This window comes from Palaemon carinicauda, chromosome 21, assembly GCF_036898095.1.
Source record: "Palaemon carinicauda isolate YSFRI2023 chromosome 21, ASM3689809v2, whole genome shotgun sequence".
Lineage (NCBI taxonomy): Eukaryota > Metazoa > Arthropoda > Malacostraca > Decapoda > Palaemonidae > Palaemon > Palaemon carinicauda.
Window position 1 is genome coordinate 102,239,010 of NC_090745.1, and position 21,104 is coordinate 102,260,113.

At 43.6% G+C, this 21,104-nt stretch overlaps 1 protein-coding gene across 1 annotated transcript in view; it reads right to left on the minus strand.

The window, feature by feature from the left end:
* Positions 1–18,984, minus strand: part of Prp38 (pre-mRNA processing factor 38) — a 77,759-nt gene extending 58,775 nt beyond the window's left edge. The window contains exon 1 of the mRNA XM_068345200.1: positions 18,736–18,984. Within this exon, the coding sequence (XP_068201301.1) occupies positions 18,736–18,865 (130 nt within the window). The 5' untranslated portion in view covers positions 18,866–18,984. The remainder of the gene's footprint in view (positions 1–18,735) is intronic.
* Positions 18,985–21,104: the final 2,120 nt, after the last annotated feature.

Below are 21,104 nucleotides of genomic sequence, written 5' to 3' on the forward strand. Positions count from 1 at the left end.
AGAGGACCAAGACAGAGACGTCTGTCACAGTCCGAGCCAAAAGTGAAAGAGAGTATTCACCTGTGTGTGAGGGGGAGGAGGGGTAGCTAGCTACCACTCCCCTACCCCCCCGCTAACTAGCGCGGGGGTAATACACCCTCGTTAAATTCTAATGGCTCGCCATTTCAGCTACGCTAAAAGGTAACCCTTTGTAAATAGCGTGGTTTGTATTTCGGTTACGGAACAACTAGACATTACACAATTCCACCTCACAGGGAGATTTCGGATGTAACAAATAAATATATGACAAATTCGGAGGTAATTTGTATTTTTCCTAATGATACAAACCTTTAGCTATTTATTAGGGGTACTGTATTACTTTTGGTGATGCTGAAAGGATGAGCTATTAAAATCTAGAGGGTTAACTACCCATCACGCTTGTTAGAGGGGGGGATGTTAGCTCGTTACCCCTCCCGCTCACACACCTGTGACTGAGCTTACTTTGCTTAGAGGTAGGACTTCAAGGGGGGACAGGGTCAGTGGGTAAGTTTGTATAAATAGCTAAAGGTTTGTATCGTTAGAAAAATACAAATTACCTCCAAATTTGTCATTTGTTCCGTAACTGAAATACAAACCTACACTATTTATAAAGAGTAACTCATCCATTAGAAGGGTGAACGTCCCTGGCCATCTAACTTTTGGCTTTACTGGGGGCTCCCTTTCTTGAGTAGGTTAGTACCAAAAATAAGGAGTCCCTGACACCTCGCTAAACCTAGCTACGCAAGGTCTGCGGCCTATGCAAGCTGTGTTGAGATAAGCGGTGTGACTATCAAGGTAAAAGTTATTCTGAGTCTTTGTAGGAAAAACTGTTGTAACCAAAACTGTCCCAATACCACCTCGCCAGGGTATGTGGCTGCAACAGTATTGACACAATACTAGGTACACAAGGGAGCATGGTTTACCTGCAGTGATTGGAGTCAGCTTGTGCAGAGGACACAGGATGGGAGAATGAAGAAAAGAATAACAGCCAGTCATACATTTTCATTCACACAGCCTAAAACTGGGTAAAAGTGCCCTCAAACCTCTGCTACTTGTCCAATAAGGAGCTTGAGGTATTAGACCAGCTGTTGTGCAACCACCACAGGGCCAATAGAAAACATAATGGGCTCAGAAAGTTGTTTGGTGTTTCCACACCTCAGCCTGTAGAGCCTGCATCACGGAGTAGTTTCTCTTGAAGGCCAGAGATGTTGCTACGCCCCAGATCATCGTGAGCTCTGGGACGACGTGATGGAGGAGGTTCTGGATTCAGAGAATGGTCTATGACCCAGCGAATCCAAGCAGAAATGGTGTTCTTGGTAATCCTCCTCTTGTTCCTCCCTGTGCTGACGAAAAAGTGCAGGCACTCGGGGGCGAGCTGCAGCTCTTCTCTTAAGGTAGAGTCTCAAACTCCTCACTGGGCAAAGTAAGAGATGATCTGAGTTATCTGTTACAGAGCGGAGACTCATTATCCAGAAGGAGTCAAATCTAGGATCCAACACTCCCGGATTTTGAGCAACAAACTCAGGGACAAAGCTGAACATTACCACTCCCTATCCCCTTGAATGGGCGACGTCATATGAGGGACCATGTAATTCACTGACTCGTTTGGCCGAAGCCAAGGCGAGCAGGAACACTGTCTTCCAAGTCAGGTGGCAATCTGTTGCCTGGGGAGGTCTCTTTAGAGACCAGAGAACTCGAACCACGTTCCATGGAGGAGGTCTCACTTCCAACTGAAGACAGGTAAGCTGTAAGTTTACTTGTGAACGAAGGTTCTGGAGTGGGAGGTGAGACCTTCCGGACTCACCAGTGGTAGCTTATACACCCCCCCCTGGAACCCCCCCAAGCGGCGGCGCGAGCCCTAAACCACGCCCCCTTGGGCGGAGTTACCAGAGACGAGCGGATTGACTCGGCAATGGAAGTCACATTTTTGAAGTTGTAATAGAACAAAAAATAACACAGAAGTGGTTGAGCTTACCTTGGTAGTGCAAGTTATGAAGGAATTACTGTGAAGGTGCAAATTGTTGGACATAAAGGTCTTTTTACTAGTAAATTCAATCTTCTTGTGCTCTCTTGGTTGATATGAATATTGAAAGATTCCAGTTAGTTTGTTTTCTGTGGAATAATAGTGATTGTATGTGTGTGTTCTTGTATATAGCCTACTCTGTTGAATTATGAAGTTGTTAGAATATTCCCTCCTAAGTACTGTACATGGTCTCCTCGGCTCACGGGGGAAGGGTTGGAGGGTGACCCAGACTTTGAGTCCGGAAGGTCTCACCTCCCACTCCAGAACCTTCGTTCACAAGTAAACTTACAGTTCTGGAGAGGGAGGTCTCAACCTTCCGGACTCACCAGTGGTAGCTAGGCAGATGCTTCAGGGGGCTTGAAGATGAAGTCCAGCGACCACAGCATCGAAAGCTCCCTGTAAGCCGAGGAGAGCATAGTAAGAGCTGAAGACAGAGTCGCTTCTCCAATTCATTCTGGACATGATTTCTTGTATCGATACTCCATTGTATAGCAGTCTTGATGAAGCTTGCCCCCTTATAGAGTGAAAATTCGTTGACTGTTTAGTTGCATTTGGGTCGGCTCTGAAAATGCACTCCCTAAAAAGTTGTCTCATTTTTTGTAGAGACATTATCTTGAAGTGTTCATCTAGCCATATGTGGTCTTTCCTGTCTATGTTTCTTTCCATACAGACTTTGTTGGTGTATTCCAAATAGAAGTTCAATTGTCTGACTGGACATATTTTTGGTCTGTTAGGAAGCTTCCTAAAGCTGATCTCTATTGGCGTGTAGTTGTTCTTTTGGTTTTTGGCCATGAAGGAAGGGTGGTTCCGTAAGACAATGTGTTCTGGGGTGAAGGTGCTCCTGGAAATGCTGAGATTGTTAAATTGATTAGCTCTTAAAGGGCAAGCTAAGGCTACTAGGAACAAGGTTTTCTGTGTCAGTAGTAAGGTAGAGTTATCTTTCGTGGTGTTGAGAAATGAAATTACTTTGTCTAGATCCCAGCCAGGGAACTGGTGAGAATTTCTAGGTTTCCTTCTATTAACTCCCGATATCATTGCTTTGACATATTTGTCCTCTGCAAGACAGTAACCTGGGAAATAGCCTGACAAGATAGGACCTAAAGCTGCTCTGTAGCTCTTCAGGGTGTTGTAAGACAGACCTTTGTCTATAAGGTGATTGAAAAATAAAATAATTGCTAACAGGGGAAATTTGTTGTCTCTTCCATACTCCTTGTGAATGAAACTTTTAAAAATGTTGTATAGGTTTTCATACTTGTGCAAGGAGCTGTCCCTCAAGCTGACAGCAATTTTGGAGCAAACCTCAGGAGGAAAGACGTTAGGGAGCTGATCCTTTAAATTTTGAAGGCGATCAAAGTTGATTGGAGCTTTGCTGAGGGTGAGATACAATCCTTGAGAACTATCTGGTAGTCTTCGATCTTCACAATATATCGTTTGTGCTGCTTCGCGACTGACTTCACTAATGGAATCCATGGTTCCGTCCCCTGCGATATGGTGCAGAAAAGCATATTATTATTGCATTCTTTATTGATTTTAAAAGCTACTTTGTGTAGTAAGAATCCTGGTGGAAAGGCATAGAGGGGTGTTGATCCCTTCCAGCTAATCGTAAGTGCATTATTGCTGATGGCTTTTTGATTTGGAAGAGATGAACAGAACTTTTTGCACTTAGTATTGAAACCATTTGAGAACAGATCTATTTCTGGGGTGAAATTGAAGTCAGAGCAGATTAAGGAGAATAGACTGTCACTGAGGGAAGTTTCTGTGTGAATGGAACCCAGGTCCCTGGAAAGTGAGTCTGCGATGGTGTTACTTACTCCCCTGATCCATCTGGAATTTATCTGTATGTTGTGATCCTTCATGGTACTAAGTATTTTCCTGACTAGTTCATGGGCTAACTTGTTTCTGATACTACCCTGTTTCTTTATCCAACAATTAGTAACCTTTGAATCAACATGTATTAAGACTACCTTGTTGTATAACCTTGTGATGAAGTGTTCCAAAGAATAGAAGCAAGCTAATAACTCTCTTACATTGATGTGAAGGGAGGATTCTTCATTTGTCCAAGTTCCATTTATTGAGAGCATATTACCCGCTATTACTAATGCACCTCCCCAACCCTGGTTGGAAGCGTCAGTGAAAAGTTCTGCATCTATCTGTGGTTTTGGAATGTTAATCTCTCTGTACATTTGTCTCTGTTCCCATGGCTTTAGGTATTTTTTGAAGGTGTGGGGAATGATTTTGTACCCTGAATTAAAATAACTGTGGTACCTGTGGAGATATTTAAGATGGAATCTTCCCAAGCTTGTATAGGATGCACTAAAATTTAAAGCTCCGATTAACATTTGATAAGAATGCAGGTCGGATTTAATAGAGTTGGAGAAAGCTTTGGCTAATTCGACACACTTCTCTATGTTTTTCCCACTGGGATTCATAGTTTTCTTAATCATATTGTAATGCACTCCTAAAAATTCAATTCTTTGAGTCGGTTCAATTGTAGATTTTTTAAGTGAGATATTCCATCCTAAGTCTGACAAGATCTTAATGACTAGCTGAATGTGATTTTTACATTTTACATAATCTTTTGCTAATATGAGAATGTCATCAAGATAGTTGAATATTAAGATGTTATATGAGGTTCTAATATACTTGATCACTGTGTACATTATTTTTGAAAAAATATAAGGTGCTGTCTTTAGTCCAAAGGGAATCACAGTCCATTTGAACTTCCTTTTACCTAGTTTGAAGGTTAGAAATTTCTGGCTACTTGCATGTAATGGAATGTGCCAATAAGCATCTTTTAAATCTAGTTTGCAGGCCCAAGAGTTTAGATGTAGATAGGGAAATATAGTATTGGCCTTGAGCATGGTAAAAGAAGGTTTTTTAATCATGGTGTTGAGCACTTTCATGTCAAAGATTAGTCGTACTGTTCCATCTGGTTTGAATTTATAAAATATGTGGTTGGAGTAGTAAAAGGAAGTTCTGGGGATCTGCTCTATGACACCTAGTTTTAGCAGTCTGTCACATTCACTTTCCAATATTTTACGCTTGTTAATTGAATAAAATCTATCTTTACCTGTTCTTTTTAATGACCTCTGGGCTTTAAGTTTATTATTAAACGGAATTCTCACCCCTTCATTGATAATTTTACAAGCAAAAGAGGCATTAGGAAGCTTTCTCCAACTATCAATATTCATCAATAATGACTTACCTATCCTATTCTCTGGGGGGCTCTGGGAGGAGTTATTCATTGGTTTTGAGGCCAAAGGCGAGGTCTCTTTACTTCTATCTTGATTTATAGCATTTGGCCCAATGTCATGATGGTCTGGTGCGGAGCAAAGCTCGTTATTATCTGGTGCTGAGCAAAGCTCATTAACCACTGGTGCTGAGCAAAGCTCGTAATTAACTGGTGCTGAGCAAAGCTCATTAACTGGTGCTGAGCAAAGCTCATTATTAACTGGTGCAGAGTAAACATCGTTATCAACTGGTGCATAAAATACTGGTGCTGAAAAAATTTCTCTTTGAACTGGTGCGGAGCATGGCTCAATTTCTAGGGTCTTTCTTTTCTCTGGCTCCTGAACTATTAGCTTGTCCATTTTGTGACCTCCCCCCCCTGTACCCACCTCGCCTATTACCTCTTCTAAGTGGCTGAGACTTGAATCTAAAGTTAGGGTTACCTTTGAGGAAACTGAACCTTCTTCCCTGAAATCTGCCCCCGAAGTTGAATTTCCTACCCCTGAAGTTTGCTGCCCCTCCTCTGAGGAGGGGACCTTTGTGAAAGCAGGCAGCAATGGCTGATTTTTGGTCTTCAGTTAAATTCCAAACTTCTTTAATGTCTGCTTTGATTATAAGATCTCTTACTTCTTCCTTGAGGTATCTAGGAAGTGCTCTGCTTCTGAAATTTCTTATCAAATTTTGTATGAGGTCTATGCTCCTCCTTAGGGGACCAATAATAATTTTGGACAAAAAATCAATGTCATTTACTTTGGAGGGGTATACAATGTGTGCCAGTGCTGCATGCCCTTGAAAGGCAGAAATACTCATTTTAATATTTTCAATGTCATAGAAAAATTTTCTCTTATAACTGTCATCAAATACCTTACCTTCAGGCCAGAAATTCAACTTTGGAGTATTAATTAATTTAAAAAAGTCTGAGAACTCCTTATTTTGACTACTAACAAAGAATTTATCCCGGTTATCACTATGGCCTTCACTGAAAGTTAATGCTACTAGTGAATTATTCAATTGAATTTTCCCTTCTCTATGAAAAGATGGTTCAGCTTTGAAATTGGTGGAAATATATGAAGGGATGGGTTTATTGAAGGTAAGAAGGTTGAAATCTTCGTAATCACTTTCGTCTCCATTATTATAAAAGGAAAAGAGGTCTAAATTTGCACTTTCAGGTAATTCAGGTGATCGTCTTGAGCGCTTAGTAGGAGGGGGAGCCTCATTCTTCTTAGCAGGTGAACCACTTCTGCCGAGATGAATGTTTAATATCAGTGATTTATTTACCATAGAATAATTGAAATTTTGTTCAACAGGTATAGTAAATATGGACAGCAGCGGACCTAGAAGGCTGAAGTCAGGCAATGGGGTTCACGACTCAAATAGCCCTCTTAGGTTAATTCAGTGCCATATTTAAGTGAATGATAAGTTTAAATCTGTTATTATTAATAAACTAGACCTGCCTCATATGTAACCCTTATCAGATAGCCCCCCAGGGCCTAGGCTAGTGTCGATAGGTTTAAAGCGAGAAATGTAAGCTCGAACTTACCTGTGGTCTAGCCTACTGCCTATTAAGCGCGTGCTTTTAATGTGTCAGGCAAGCAATTTGTTTTGTGTGCTTAATTATAATTTTGTAATATATAAAAATTGGAGTATTTAGTTTGTTTATACCGATTAATCGTGTAGTAATCATGCACATGCTTTGCTTAAGCTACTTACGCTATGTTCGGAAGTGCCTGCTCTAAGCATTCAAATCATAACAAGCTTACGTATGGGGGCCGCCATTTGCATTTGTGACGTCATTAGTCTAAATCAGCTGCTTTCCATATGACGTTTTCGTTGTAAACAGAATTTAAAACCTTACCTTTTCTGGATGATTTGCATAAGAGTTTGATTCTGTTGTAGTAACATATTTACGATATCAGAATTAGAAGGCATATCACTATCTGCAGTCGATTGTGTGCGTTTTTCGTTACTGATTACGTTCTCCTCTCCGCTGGAGTCTTCGCTAAGCCGATGCACCTCCGCGGAGGTAAGAATTTGCCTAGACATAATTAAGCCGTGGGCTGAGATATTACTCTGGTTGCTGAGTGCAGGATAATGAAAATCAGCAAAAGTTGGGAGCAGCGGGAGGGAAAAAGAGGAGAACGTTCTGTGCCGAAGTCAACTTCAGAAATGTGACTTCCATTGCCGAGTCAATCCGCTCGTCTCTGGTAACTCCGCCCAAGGGGGCGTGGTTTAGGGCTCGCGCCGCCGCTTGGGGGGGTTCCAGGGGGGGGTGTATAAGCTACCACTGGTGAGTCCGGAAGGTTGAGACCTCCCTCTCCAGAATTTGTAATTCCATATCAGTAAGGAAAGTTCTAGCAATGAGGAAATGTCAACTCCATTCAATTTGAAGGTGAGGCTCAAGGCTGAGCAATAGCCTTTTACTGCCGAAAGTGAAAGGCGCATTTATTCACGCAAATACACGAAGTACTCCGCTATTGCAGGAATAGTGGGATTGAGTGGAGAGATACCCCTTCCACGACACCAAACACAGAAGACATTCCACTTTGCCTGGTAGACTGCTGCTGATGACTTATGCAGGTATCCAGAAATCCTGTTCGCAACTTGTTGCGAAAATCCTCTCTGAGTGAGGAGATGCTGTATAGTCTCCAGGCGTAAGTCGTAGCGAAGCTACAGCTTTGTGGTAAATGTTGACGTATGGTTGTCTGAGTAGATCGTGTCGTGGAGGGAGTTCTCTAGGGGCTCCGTTAGGAGCTGCAGAAGGTCTATGAACCATTCCGCATGATGCCATAGCAGAGCTATGAGGGTCACTGAGAGGTTGACCGATGTTCTGGCCTTCTTGAGTACCCCCCTCATCAGACAGAATGGGGGAAAGGCATAAACGTCGATTTTTTCCCACCATTGTTGGAATGCATCTTACCAGAGAGCCTTGGGGTCTGGGACTGGGGAGCAGTACAGTGGGACCCTGAAGTTCAGGGCCAATATGAAGAGATCCACTGTTGGAAAATCCCACAAAGCCAGGACTTTGTTGGCTACTAGATGATCCAAAGACCACTCGGCACCCACCATCTCAGATGCTCTGCTCAGATTGTCGGCGAGCATATTCCTTTTGCCTGGAATGAAGCGTGCTGATAGTGGTATCAAGTAGACCTCGGCCCATTTCAGTATCTTTACAGCTAGATGGGATAGGGGCTGCAAAAAAAAGTACATCCTTGCTTGTTGATGTAATCCATTACCGTGGTGTTGTCACACATCACCACCACTGAGTGGCACACCAGGAACTAATGGAACTGTTGAAGGGCCAGAAAAACAGCCTTCATCTCAAGGAGATTTATGTGGCTGTACTTTTTAGGCTCTGACCAAAGGCCTGAGGTCATGTGGTAAAGCACATGGGGCCCCCACCCTTCTTTTGATGCGTCTGAAAACAGGATCAAGTCCAGGGGGAGGACGAGATGATCTACGCCCCTCCGCATATTCTCATCTGCCACCCTCCACTCAAGGTCCGTCCGTTCCTCTGGCCCTATGGGGATCAGAGTGTTCGGGGAATTGAAAGCTTAATTTCACCTGGACTTGAGTTACCACTGGAGGAATCGAAGCCTGAGGAGGCCGTTGGGAACTAGACGGGCCAAGGATGATAATTATCCGGAGACATAGCCACTTTTGGGCCAGGAGTTCTTCTCGTCTGAGAAAAGGTCTTGCGACTTTTCTCAACATCGTTATCTTGTCATTTGATGGGAAGGCTTTGTGGATACTGGTGTCTAAGACCATACCTAGGTATACCAGTCTTTGAGTGGGATGAAGGGTGGATTTCTCGAGGTTTACCATGATCCCCAGATCTTGGCAAAGCCTCAGAAGTTTGTCTTGGTGATGAAGAAGGATTGCCACCACGTCTGCTAGGATCAGCCAGTCGTCCAGATAATGGAGGAGACGGATACCGATCTTGTGTGCCCAAGAAGACACTAGGGCAAACACTCTGGTGAGGACTATGGGTGCCATGGAAAGAACGAAGCACAGTACCTTGAACTGGTATTTCCTGTTGCCTAGGCTGAATCCTTGAAGAAGGATGGATTGGGATCTGGAAGTATGAGTCCTTTAGGTCCAGTGTGTACATGAAATCCTGCGGTCTTACCGCTTGGCGAGTAGTATTATGCACTCCTACAGGACCAGGCATTCGCTCGTAAAAGGCAAGTAAGGCTCCACATGACGAGTTGCACAAGCAACATTTTCAGGAGAAGAGTATTCTTCCCTTCCAATCTATTGGAAACTGGAATGAACTCTAATCTACCTGGTCAGCCAACTACCTAGTAGGGCAGCCAGCACTGCCCCGGGATTGTGAAGGGTTGGAAAGTTCAGTTGAGAGGAACAAAAAACCTTGACAAGCTAAAGATCAACTATTATCAGTAGCTACCAAGGGGCAGAGAGATTACTTAGCAAGTAAACATCTCAAGTCGATTGCTGTCAAGCAAATGTTCTGTAGGAGGATGGTGAATCCTGTCCTCCAACTGTCTTCATTCCAATGGGAGTTGGCCTTGTAGGTTCGGTTACAGATCGGTAACCCCAGAGTAGCCAGTACTCTCTAACGGATAATGGAATTACAGCAAATCTCCCTAGCGATCGCTGTCAAACAAGCGATCGGTCGCTAATGACCGATTGTAGGTCCGGTTACGGATCGTTAACCCCAAAGTAGCCAGTACTCTCTAGCGGATAATGGTATTGCAGCGAATCTCCCTAGCGATCGCTGTCAAGCAAGCGATCAGTCACTAAGTTTTTATAGTTTATATACGAAAGATCGAATTTAATGTTGTTACTGTTCTTAAAATATTTTATTTTGATTGTTTATTACTTCTCTTGTAGTTAATTTCCTTGTTTCCTTTCCTCACACTGCTATTTTTCCCATTGGAGCCCTTGGGCTTACAGCATTTTGCTTTTCCAACTATGGTTATAGCTTACCTTATAATAATAATAATAAAAGGCTTCTTTACTCTACTGACCCAAAATGTTATTTTTATTAGTAAAATAAATTTTTGAATATACTTACCCGATAATCATGTAGCTGTCAACTCCGTTGCCCGACAGAATTCTATGGAGGGATACGCCAGCTATCACAATACTAGAAGGGGCTGTACTTACCAGCGCCACCTGTGGCCAGGTACTATAGTACTTCTTGTTGACACCTCCTCAATTTTTCCTCGGTCCACTGGTTCTCTATGGGGAAGAAGGGAGGGTCAATTAAATCATGATTATCGGGTAAGTATATTCAAAAATTTATTTTACTAATAAAAATAACATTTTTCAATATTAAACTTACCCGATAATCATGTAGCTGATTCACACCCAGGGGGGTGGGTGAAAACCAGTGTACAAGATTAAAGGATAGCTAAGTATCCCATATTTCATATAACAGTTATCTCAAATAACAATGAAATAATAAGTACCTGGTAAGGAAGTCGAATTGAACCGTTACTCTGCCTCTTTTTTAAGTTCGTCTTCCTTACTGAGCGCAGCGTTCCTCTTGGAGGCTGAATCAACTCAAAGGTGCTAAAGTATATAGGGCTGCAACCCCTACTAAAGGACCTCTACACAACCTCTAACCCAGGCGCTTCTCAAGAATGAATTGACCACCCGCCAAATCAAAAGGATGCGGAAGGCTTCTTAGCCTACCGTAACAACCATAAAAACAACAATAAAAGCATTCAAGAGAAAGGTTAAAAAAGGTTATGGGATTAAGGGAATGTAGTGGCTGAGCCCTCACCTACTACTGCACTCGCTGCTACGAATGGTCCCAGGGTGTAGCAGTTCTCGTAAAGAGACTGGACATCTTTAAGATAAAATGATGCAAACACTGACTTGCTCCTCCAATAGGTTGCATCCATTATGCTCTGCAGAGAACGGTTTTTATTAAAGGCCATCGAAGTAGCTACGGCTCTTACTTCGTGGGTCCTTACCTTCAGCAATGCAAGGTCTTCCTCCTTTAAGTGAGAATGTGCTTCTCTAATCAGAAGCCTTATATAATACGAAACCCCATTCTTGGACATGGGCCTCGAAGGTTTCTTGATGGCACACCATAAGGCTTCTGACTGTCCTCGAATAGGTTTAGACCTATTAAGATAATACTTGAGAGCTCTGACAGGGCAAAGAACTCTCTCTAGTTCGTTACCTACCATGTTGGAGAGGCTAGGTATTTCAAACGATCTAGGCCAAGGACGTGAAGGAAGTTCGTTCTTTGCTAGGAATCCGAGCTGAAAAGAACATGTTGCAGATTCGGTCGTGAAACCAATGTTCTTGCTGAAGGCATGAACCTCACTGACTCTCTTAGCTGTTGCAAGGCAGACGAGAAAAAGAGTCTTGAGGGTAAGGTCCTTGAAGGAAGCTGACTGGAGAGGTTCGAACCTAGGTGACATAAGGAACCTTAAGACTACGTCTAGGTTCCAGCCTTGAGTGGATAGACGACGCTCTTTAGAAGTCTCAAAAGACTTAAGGATGTCTTGAAGGTCCTTGTTGGAAGAAAGGTCCAAACCTCTGTGGCGGAGAACTGAAGCCAACATACTCCTGTACCCTTTAATCGTAGGGGCTGAAAGGGATCTCTCATTCCTAAGATGTAATAGGAAGTCAGCTATTTGGGTCACAGAGGTATTGGTAGAGGATACTGAATTGGCTCTACACCAGCTCCGGAAGACTTCCCACTTAGATTGGTAGACTCTACGAGTGGAAACCCTTCTAGCTCTGGCAATCGCACTGGCTGCCTCCTTCGAAAAGCCTCTAGCTCTAGCGAATCTTTCGACAGTCTGAAGGCAGTCAGCCGAAGAGCGTGGAGGTTTGGATGCAACCTGTCTACGTGAGGTTGACGTAGAAGGTCCACTCTTAGAGGTAGAGTCCTGGGGATGTCGACTAGCCATTGAAGTACCTCTGTGAACCATTCTCTTGCAGGCCAAAGGGGAGCAACCAGCGTCAGCCGTGTCCCTTCGTGCGAGATGAATTTCTGCAGGACTTTGTTTATTATCTTGAACGGTGGGAATGCGTAAAGGTCGAGATGGGACCAGTTCAGCAGAAAAGCATCCACATGAACTGCTGCAGGGTCTGGAACTGGGGAACAGTACAGCGGAAGTCTCTTGGTCATGGAGGTGGCAAACAGATCTATGGTAGGTTGACCCCACAAGGTCCAAAGTCTGTTGCACACACTCTTGTGGAGGGTCCATTCCGTGGGAATGACCTGATTCCTTCTGCTTAGGCGATCTGCTGAGACGTTCATGTTGCCCTGAATGAACCTCGTGACCAAAGTGAGGTTTTGACTTCTTGACCAAATGAGGAGGTCCCTTGCGATCTCGTATAGGCTCCTCGAATGGGTCCCTCCTTGCTTGGAGATGTAAGCCAAGGCTGTGGTGTTGTCTGAGTTCACCTCCACCACTTTGCCTAGCAGGAGGGACTTGAAGTTCAGCAGGGCTAAATGAACTGCTAGTAGCTCCTTGCAGTTGATGTGGAGCGTTCCCTGTTCCTCGTTCCACGTTCTCGAGCATTCCCGTCCGTTCAAGGTCGCACCCCAGCCCGAGTCCGATGCATCTGAGAAGAGATGAAGATTGGGGGTCTGAATAGCCAACGATAGGCCCTCCCTGAGAAGGAGATTGGTCTTCCACCACAAGAGAGTGGACTTCATCTCTTTGGTGACTGGGATAGAGACTGCTTCGAGAGTCAAACCCTTGTCCCAATGAGCTGCAAGATGGAATTGAAGAGGGCGGAGGTGGAGTCTCCCTAGCTCGACGAACAGGGCCAGTGATGAAAGGGTCCCTGTGAGACTCATCCACTGTCTCACCGAGCAACTGCTCCTCTTCAGCATGCTCATGATGCAATCTAGGGCTTGGCTTATCCTTGGGGCCGATGGAAAAGCCCGAAAATCCTGACTCCGAATCTCCATTCCCAGGTACACAATGGATTGGGAGGGAATGAGCTGAGACTTTTCTATGTTGACTAACAGACCCAGTTCTCTGATTAAGTCCAAAGTCCAGTTGAGACTCTCCAGACAGCGACGACTCGTGGAGGCTCTCAACAGCCAGTCGTCTAAGTAGAGGGAGGCTCTGATGTCCGATAAGTGGAGGAATTTTGCTATATTCCTCATCAGATGCGTGAACACCATAGGAGCTGTGCTTAGGCCAAAACACAGGGCTTGGAATTGGTAGACAACCTTTCCAAAAACGAATCTCAGGAAAGGTTGGGAGTCTGGATGAATAGGAACGTGAAAGTAGGCATCTTTCAAGTCCAACGAGACCATCCAGTCCTCCTGCCTGACCGCTGCTAGGACCGACTTCGTCGTCTCCATCGTGAACGTCTGCTTGGTGACATACGCATTGAGCGCGCTGACGTCCAGCACCGGTCTCCAACCTCCTGTCTTCTTGGCCACCAGAAAGAGACGGTTGTAGAAGCCCGGGGATTGATGGTCCCGGACTATAACCACTGCCTTCTTCTGCACAAGTAGCGACACCTCCTGGTGCAACGCTAGCCTCTTGTCCTCTTCTTTGTAGTTGGGAGAGAGGTTGATGGGAGATGTGGTCAGAGGGGGTTTGAGGCAGAATGGAATCCTGTAACCCTCCCTCAGCCAACTGACAGACTGGGCGTCTGCACCTCTCTTTTCCCAGGCTTGCCAGAAGCTCTTGAGTCTGGCTCCTACTGCTGTCTGGAGATGCGGAGAGTCAGTTTTTTCCTTTAGAGGCCTTGGAACCTTTCCTAGACTTGCTCCTGGAAGAGTCTGGACGGGAGCTTCCTCGGCTGGGGGCTCTACCACGAAAGGGCGGTATGAACCTCGTAGCAGGAGTATCAGCCACTGGGGTGCGATAAGTCCTGGGGACTGAGGTAGCAACCTTAGTCTTACGAGCCGATGAGGCTACAAGATCATGTGTGTCCTTTTGTATCAGGGCAGCAGACAAGTCCTTAACCAGCTCTTCGGGAAAGAGGAACTTCGAGAGCGGAGCGAAAAGGAGTTGGGACCTTTGACAAGGTGTAATGCTGGAGGAAAGGAAGGTACAAAGCTGTTCCCTTTTCTTAAGAACCCCTGATACAAACATCGACGCAAGCTCGCCAGATCCATCTCTAATGGCCTTATCCATGCAGGACATTAATAGCATGGCAGAATCCTTGTCCGCAGGGGAGGTCTTCTTGCTGAGGGCCCCCAGGCACCAGTCTAGGAAGTTGAACATCTCAAATGCTCTAAAAACACCCTTCAGGAAGTGATCAAGGTCTGAGAAGGTCCAGCAAACCTTAGAGCGCCTCATTGCAGTTCTACGAGGCGAGTCTACCAGACTTGAGAAGTCAGCCTGGGCAGAGGCAGGTACCCCCAAGCCTGGTTCCTCTCCTGTGGCATACCAAACGCCCGCTTTAGAAGTGAGCTTAGTCGGAGGAAACATGAACGAAGTCTTGCCAAGGTGTTGCTTAGTCTGCAACCACTCCCCTAAGATCCTTAACGCTCTCTTAGAGGACCTTGCTAGGACTAGCTTAGTATAGGTAGACTTAGCTGGCTGCATGCCCAGCGAAAACTCAGATGGTGGAGAGCGGGGAATAGCAGAGACAAAGTGGTCTGGGTATACCTCCCTAAACAGAGCCAAGACCTTACGAAAGTCAATAGAAGGCGGAGAAGACTTGGATTCATCCACGTCTGATGAGGGATCCAGGTGTGCCGCCTCATCATCAGACGCCTCATCACCAGAGTGTAGCGAAGAGATCGGAAAGGTATGCTGAACAGCAGAGTCAGTACGAGCTGGAACAACAATATTAGTGGTTTCCTCTTCAAGACTCTGTTGAGGGAACACCTGAGGCTCAGACTGCAAAGGCTGAACAAAAGAAGAAGCAGAAGGTAGGCGCATGGGTGGAGGAGGCTGACTCCTGGCATGAGTGGCTGAACTCAAGGGTTGCGCTTGCTGAGTGGTTGGCGGAAGCGGAGTAGCAAGTTCCTGTTCCTGCGGTGTGAGCGGAGAGCGATGAGGTAGAGGCTGCGCAGAACGTAGTAAATGTCTCGCGAGTTGAGGCTCCTGAGGCGCAAGGCTAAGGTGTTGTGGTGCTTGCCTTGAGGAGGGTTGAGCTCGCTGCAGCGAGAGCTGAGGAGACTGACTCATGGATGGGAGAGGTTGTTGTACCTCAACCGAGTGTTGCACCACTGGTGGAGCAGCGAGTGGAAGCGGAGGAAGAGAGGTATAAACCTCCTGATCCCATTGCTGAGGTTGCCTTAAGGAAGGCGGAGGGCGCTGTGCACCACTGGGAACAGTAAACTCAGAACGTGGCTCAACATCGTACGCCTGGCAGGCGGTACTGTGGTCAGGCGGAGCGAGCGCAGGCGGAGCGAGTGCAGGCGGAGGCGGAGGCGCAACCTTCTCAGCCCGACACTCACGCATCAAGACCGAAAGTTGTGACTGCATGGACTGCAGTAGAGCCAACTTGGGGTCGGCAGACACTACGGTCTGCTCAGAGATCTGTTGTGGCAGAACTTTACTCCTCTTGGGCGGAGTGCAGTCGACTGATGACTGCGGCGAGTCAGAGCTGAGCCAATGACTGCAGCCCGGTTGAGCACTCGCGGACTGGACTCTGCGTTTGAGTGGTCTAGAGACCTGAGTCCAGCGTTTCTTCCCTGACAATTGATCAGCGGACGAGTAAAAGACGGGCTCAATCGTCTGCAGGTGGGAGTGACGGTCTCTGGAAGACACGCCCGCAACCACCGAGGATACTTCTGTGCGCCGATCAAGGCCTGCCGAACCCTTTTGCCCTTCGACATTGCTTCTCCCCTGGGCTTGGGAGCTTGCAAGAGGTCCCGGACTGGGAGGACGACTGGCACGCACAGAAGTATCCTCACGCACCACACTGACACTGACACTAGCACTTGGCACTGCACTGACACTAGCACTCGTCACAGCACTGGCACTAATACCACCCACTGCACTCTTGACCTTAAGTTCCTTGACTTCGGCCATAAGAGACTTATGATCGCTAACCACTGACTCTACTTTATCGCCTAAGGCCTGAATAGCACGCAAAACAACAGACATATCAGGCTGAGGGCAAATAGTAGGTTCGGGGGTAGCCACTACAGGGGTAGGAAAAGGTAGGGGATCATGAGGTGAGGAAAAAAGTGAAGAGTGAGAAGAACTCCTCCTAACTCTGCCTCTCTCTAACTTAGTTGAATACTTCAAAAGACGGACAAAATCAAGTTCCGAAAGTCCGGCGCATTCCTCACATCGATTTTCTAACTGACAGGGCCTATCCCTACAGTCAGAACAAGCGGTGTGAGGATCTACCGAGGCCTTCGGAATACGCCTATTACAAGACCTACATCGCCTATGGGAGGGGGCTTGTGAAATGTCAGACATCTTGAATCCAAAGAGTTAGCCAAGTGGGGTTTCAAAATCAAGCAAAAGATCGTTAACCGTTAATCAGGACTATATAAAAGCTATCTAAGCTAATATAAGAAGGTTTCCAGTAAAGCGACAGCCGAAATCAAAGAGAAATACTTCACCAAAAGCCGTGAAAATACTCCAAGAACATAAGCGTATCCCAGAACGTCTTGCCGGAAGCACGACAGAGGAAAAATTGAGGAGGTGTCAACAAGAAGTACTATAGTACCTGGCCACAGGTGGCGCTGGTAAGTACACCCCCTTCTAGTATTGTGATAGCTGGCGTATCCCTCCATAGAATTCTGTCGGGCAACGGAGTTGACAGCTACATGATTATCGGGTAAGTTTAATATTGAAAAATAAAAAAAAGACATTCAGTTATTAGTGCTGGTGTGAGCAGGGTGGTTGGTCTAACCACCGCTCGCCCCACACTAACTAGCTGAGGGTAGTTACAACTCATGTAAAAGTTTTACAGCTTGTTTCAGCTGTCGCTGAATATATCTCCACTTTATAGAGCTTAAGGGTTTGTATATAGTACCAGAACAAACAAAAATTAACATAAACAATACTAAAACATTCTCAAGTCTTACCCTTATCATAAAGTTTTAAATTAACTCTTTCCATTACAGTTATCCATGAAATGAGTTTTCTCAACTCTTTTCCGTTCTATATTCTATCATACTGAATTCCCTTTGGGTCCCATTTACATGGAAATTTCATCCTGTGACAGTCTACAAAGAAATCACAAAGAAAAAACTATTAAACACCACACCAAATGGCTAAAACAATCCAAACATCAGAGCAATTTACACGTGAGTACATAAAAGATAACACAAAGAACTTATGACTGACCCAAGATGGTAGATATGCTTGACGCCATAGTCAAGTGACACTGGCACCACCCCCCCCCAGATTATGGTACCGTAAGGGAAAATTAGTTTAAAATTTCATTGAGGGACTAACTTTCTGGAACTTATTACGTATGAATCTCAGGTAAGATTAATTGAAATATGTATATTTAGGTATTAAAAGCCCCATCATATAGGGTACATTTGTATAGAGATACTGTATATCCCAACTAGCAAACAAATTCCTATACTAGAGCTTGCCCATAAATTAAAAAGTTAGCATACTCATCCTGCATTGCACACCACCTATAAAAACAACAGGAAAATTTTTTTCATTAGGAATACTATGCTATAGGTAATATTCACCTAATTTTCAAGAAACTAAGTCAGTCGATACCTTGGGTTAGGTATTATTTAGGGTGTATGTATGATAGCAGCCACCTGTATTATTATGTCTAACTCAGAATACCACAGTATAAAGGGGGTCACAGGGGGGCGTTAGCCCCCCATTTGATAAGTAGGTAAGGACATGGCTTGTAGGTTAGGTTAGGGGGGAAAGTTTAGGTTAGTTGATGTCCACTTTTAATGAACGCGTGAAGAACTGGCCGCTGATATACAAAGGCTCCGTATTATTTTCATAGTAGATTTTACTTTTATCCAAAATTACTCAATTAATGTACCATTAGGTAAATGATATTAGGGGCGTATGTATGATAGCAGCCACCTGTATGTATTACTAAGGCTAACTTAGAATACGGTAGTGTAAGGGGGGTCGCAGGGGGTGTTAACCCTCCAAAAGGTATGTAGGTAAGGACACGGCTTGTAGGTTTGGTTAAGGGGGAAAGTTTAGGTCCACTTTCAATCAACGCATGAGGAACTGGCCGCTGATATACAAAGGGTCCTAGGGGTGTAAGTATGATAGCGGCAGCCTGTATGTGTTAAGGCTAACTTAGAATACAGCTTTATAAGGGGGGTCGCAGGGAGCGTTAACCCCCCCCCCCTTAGGTATGTATGTAAGGACACGGCTTGTAGGTTAGGTTAAGGGGGAAAGTTTAGGTCCACTTTCAATCAACGCATGAGGAACTGGCAGCTGATATACAAAGACTCCCAATTGGTGTAAGATAAAGTTGAAACATTCTATATGTATATCATGCATATGCCTTGGTATATAGATATAGACCACTGAATGAGTGTACAAAAGTAGCTTTGCATAGATCCGTGATATGTGCGGTAATTATATTATTCCTTTCCATACCTGTAAGGGCAAAACATTCTTCCTTCCAGTAGCGGGAGTCATATATTCTAGTCCTAATAATTTTCTCCACCAGATATTGTGGATTGGTTCCATGTATAGACTGGGCATCTTTCACTGTCCTGTTCGCCATGCTTCAAAATAAATAACGATAAGCACTCTCTATAAAAATATACTATTGAAGGGATCATGCGGCTTGTTTTCAATTTTGTTGTTTACAGTTTGGCACTTCGGGGGAACGGGAATATTCTTCTTCTTCTTTACTTCTTCTCTTCTGAGAACGTTGTTTGTCATTTTAGTAGCCCCAGAGAATTGTATATAAAGATATTATTACACTAGACCAAATAGTATGAAATTTAGTCAATTGTTTTTAATGGAAAATAAGAGAGAATTGTCCAATTTAGCAAAATGTGTAAAAATAATAATGGAACAGTTTTGGTTATATATTAGTTTTTTATCTAGTCCATATGGGCTCATGTCCCCATTGTACATGGCATAGATGGGTATACGGATATAGGTATAGTATTGTATAGATATGTGAATAGAAGTAGTTTTGCCATCTTGTACTATTATTGTAAGTCAAATTATAATTTTGTATATTTTGTAATGTACTCTCATACCCTGAGAGGGGCCGCTAGAGTTAATAAAGATCCTTAAAAAAATCCTTAAATCCTAAACTTTAAAAGTTCTTTGTAACGTTTCGTAGCACATAATGTTTAAAGAAAAGGAAAACGACTCCTCCCTCATTTAATGAAAAGAACATGTGATTCTCCTTTATTATCTGATTTATCATTCGCCCTCCACTCAATTCGGGTCTGTTAGACGTTTAGCTTCATATTTTACTTCCTGTAAGCGATATCACTTATCAATAATTCTGTGTAATTAGATAAACAGCACATTAATGTTGGACCATTTAAATTACCCACCATCCTTATTTGAAATTCTATCTGAATTCTCTGAGTGCCAGTAGTTGCCCACTCTAATGGTGGAACCACAACTTAAAGCACCACATCTATGTGGTTTCATATCTTAGGTTTCTATTAAAGTTAATTTCTATATACCAATCAGCCATGAAATATTCCTTTGTGTACTTTAATTACTCTATAGTACTCATTTAAATAATTTTGATACCGCATCTTTTCAAGTTACCATGTCTTCTTTACATATTTCGAAACCTGTGACATTTAAGTTTGGGTACTGCTCACTCTGGAATATAAATTTACTAGTACTCTATCACTTGATATGTATGTGCAAAGCTTCTAAGTTCATGTTTGCCTTATAACTTTGAGTTTTTTTTTCCCGTAACTATAAACAACTTTCTTAATGAAAATCCCAAGCTTTATTTTATTCCATTGTACCTTTAAATCGTTTGGGATAATACCTTGTTGTCAGTTTTGGCAACATATTGTGGTAAATTTGGTATTTTTAAACTCTATGTATACCATCAGCTCCCTTGTCTTATATCTTGTTCCTTTAACTTTCCTAATTTTGGGCATGGTCTGTATTATCTTCTTCCCTGCATAGGTAACAAATAATCTGTGTATTTCCCCTGAAATATGCTATTAGTTTAATGTTTAACCTTGCCTTCATTATAAGGATTATCTTATCAATATCCATTTCTCTGATATACGGCTGTTGGCCATCTCATTTTCCCTTCCCTTTCTTCAATAGTTTCCTCTATCTTTTACAAAATTCTTTCTCTAATTCTTTTGTTTCCGAGCCCAGCTCCTCCAATATAATTTTATATTTACAGCAATTTTTTTTAATGCTGCTCCGCCAGAACTTTCCACAGGGGTTTTGCAGTTGATCTCCGAGTGATCTCTTTTCATAAGTTTTCTATGCTATGAAATAACATTATTTATTATAGCTTGTTCTACAAGACACTGACCATATAACTGTTTCTGCAAGGATGGCCCAGCATGGAGTACTTGATGGTTCATACATATTTCTTATTATTCTGTATTGAAGGATTTCCAGATTTTTCAAATCTTTATCTCTTATTTCATACCAGGTCTCTAAGTTAGAAAATATTGCTGAAATAATTGTTGTTTCATATATTTTCTTTCACACTTGCAATGAAATTTTCCTACTTTTCTCCCGTCTGCATATTTTCATATTTCTTGGGTCAAATACGCGACCCTTTGTTTTTTTTTCTAGCTGATAGGCCTACTCACTCCTCTGTTTCCTTTCTCAGTGTACCTTTCTCCCTGATACATATATTCCTTCACTATCCTTACAGTCACATTCTTCACTTTTGCTTGAATCGCTTCTTTCATTTTGATTCCTATGTTAATTATTAATAAACCAAATTTTTAGGATTGACACTGATAGTGAACTTTTTTAGGGACTCCAAGTTATGACAGTTACCTATG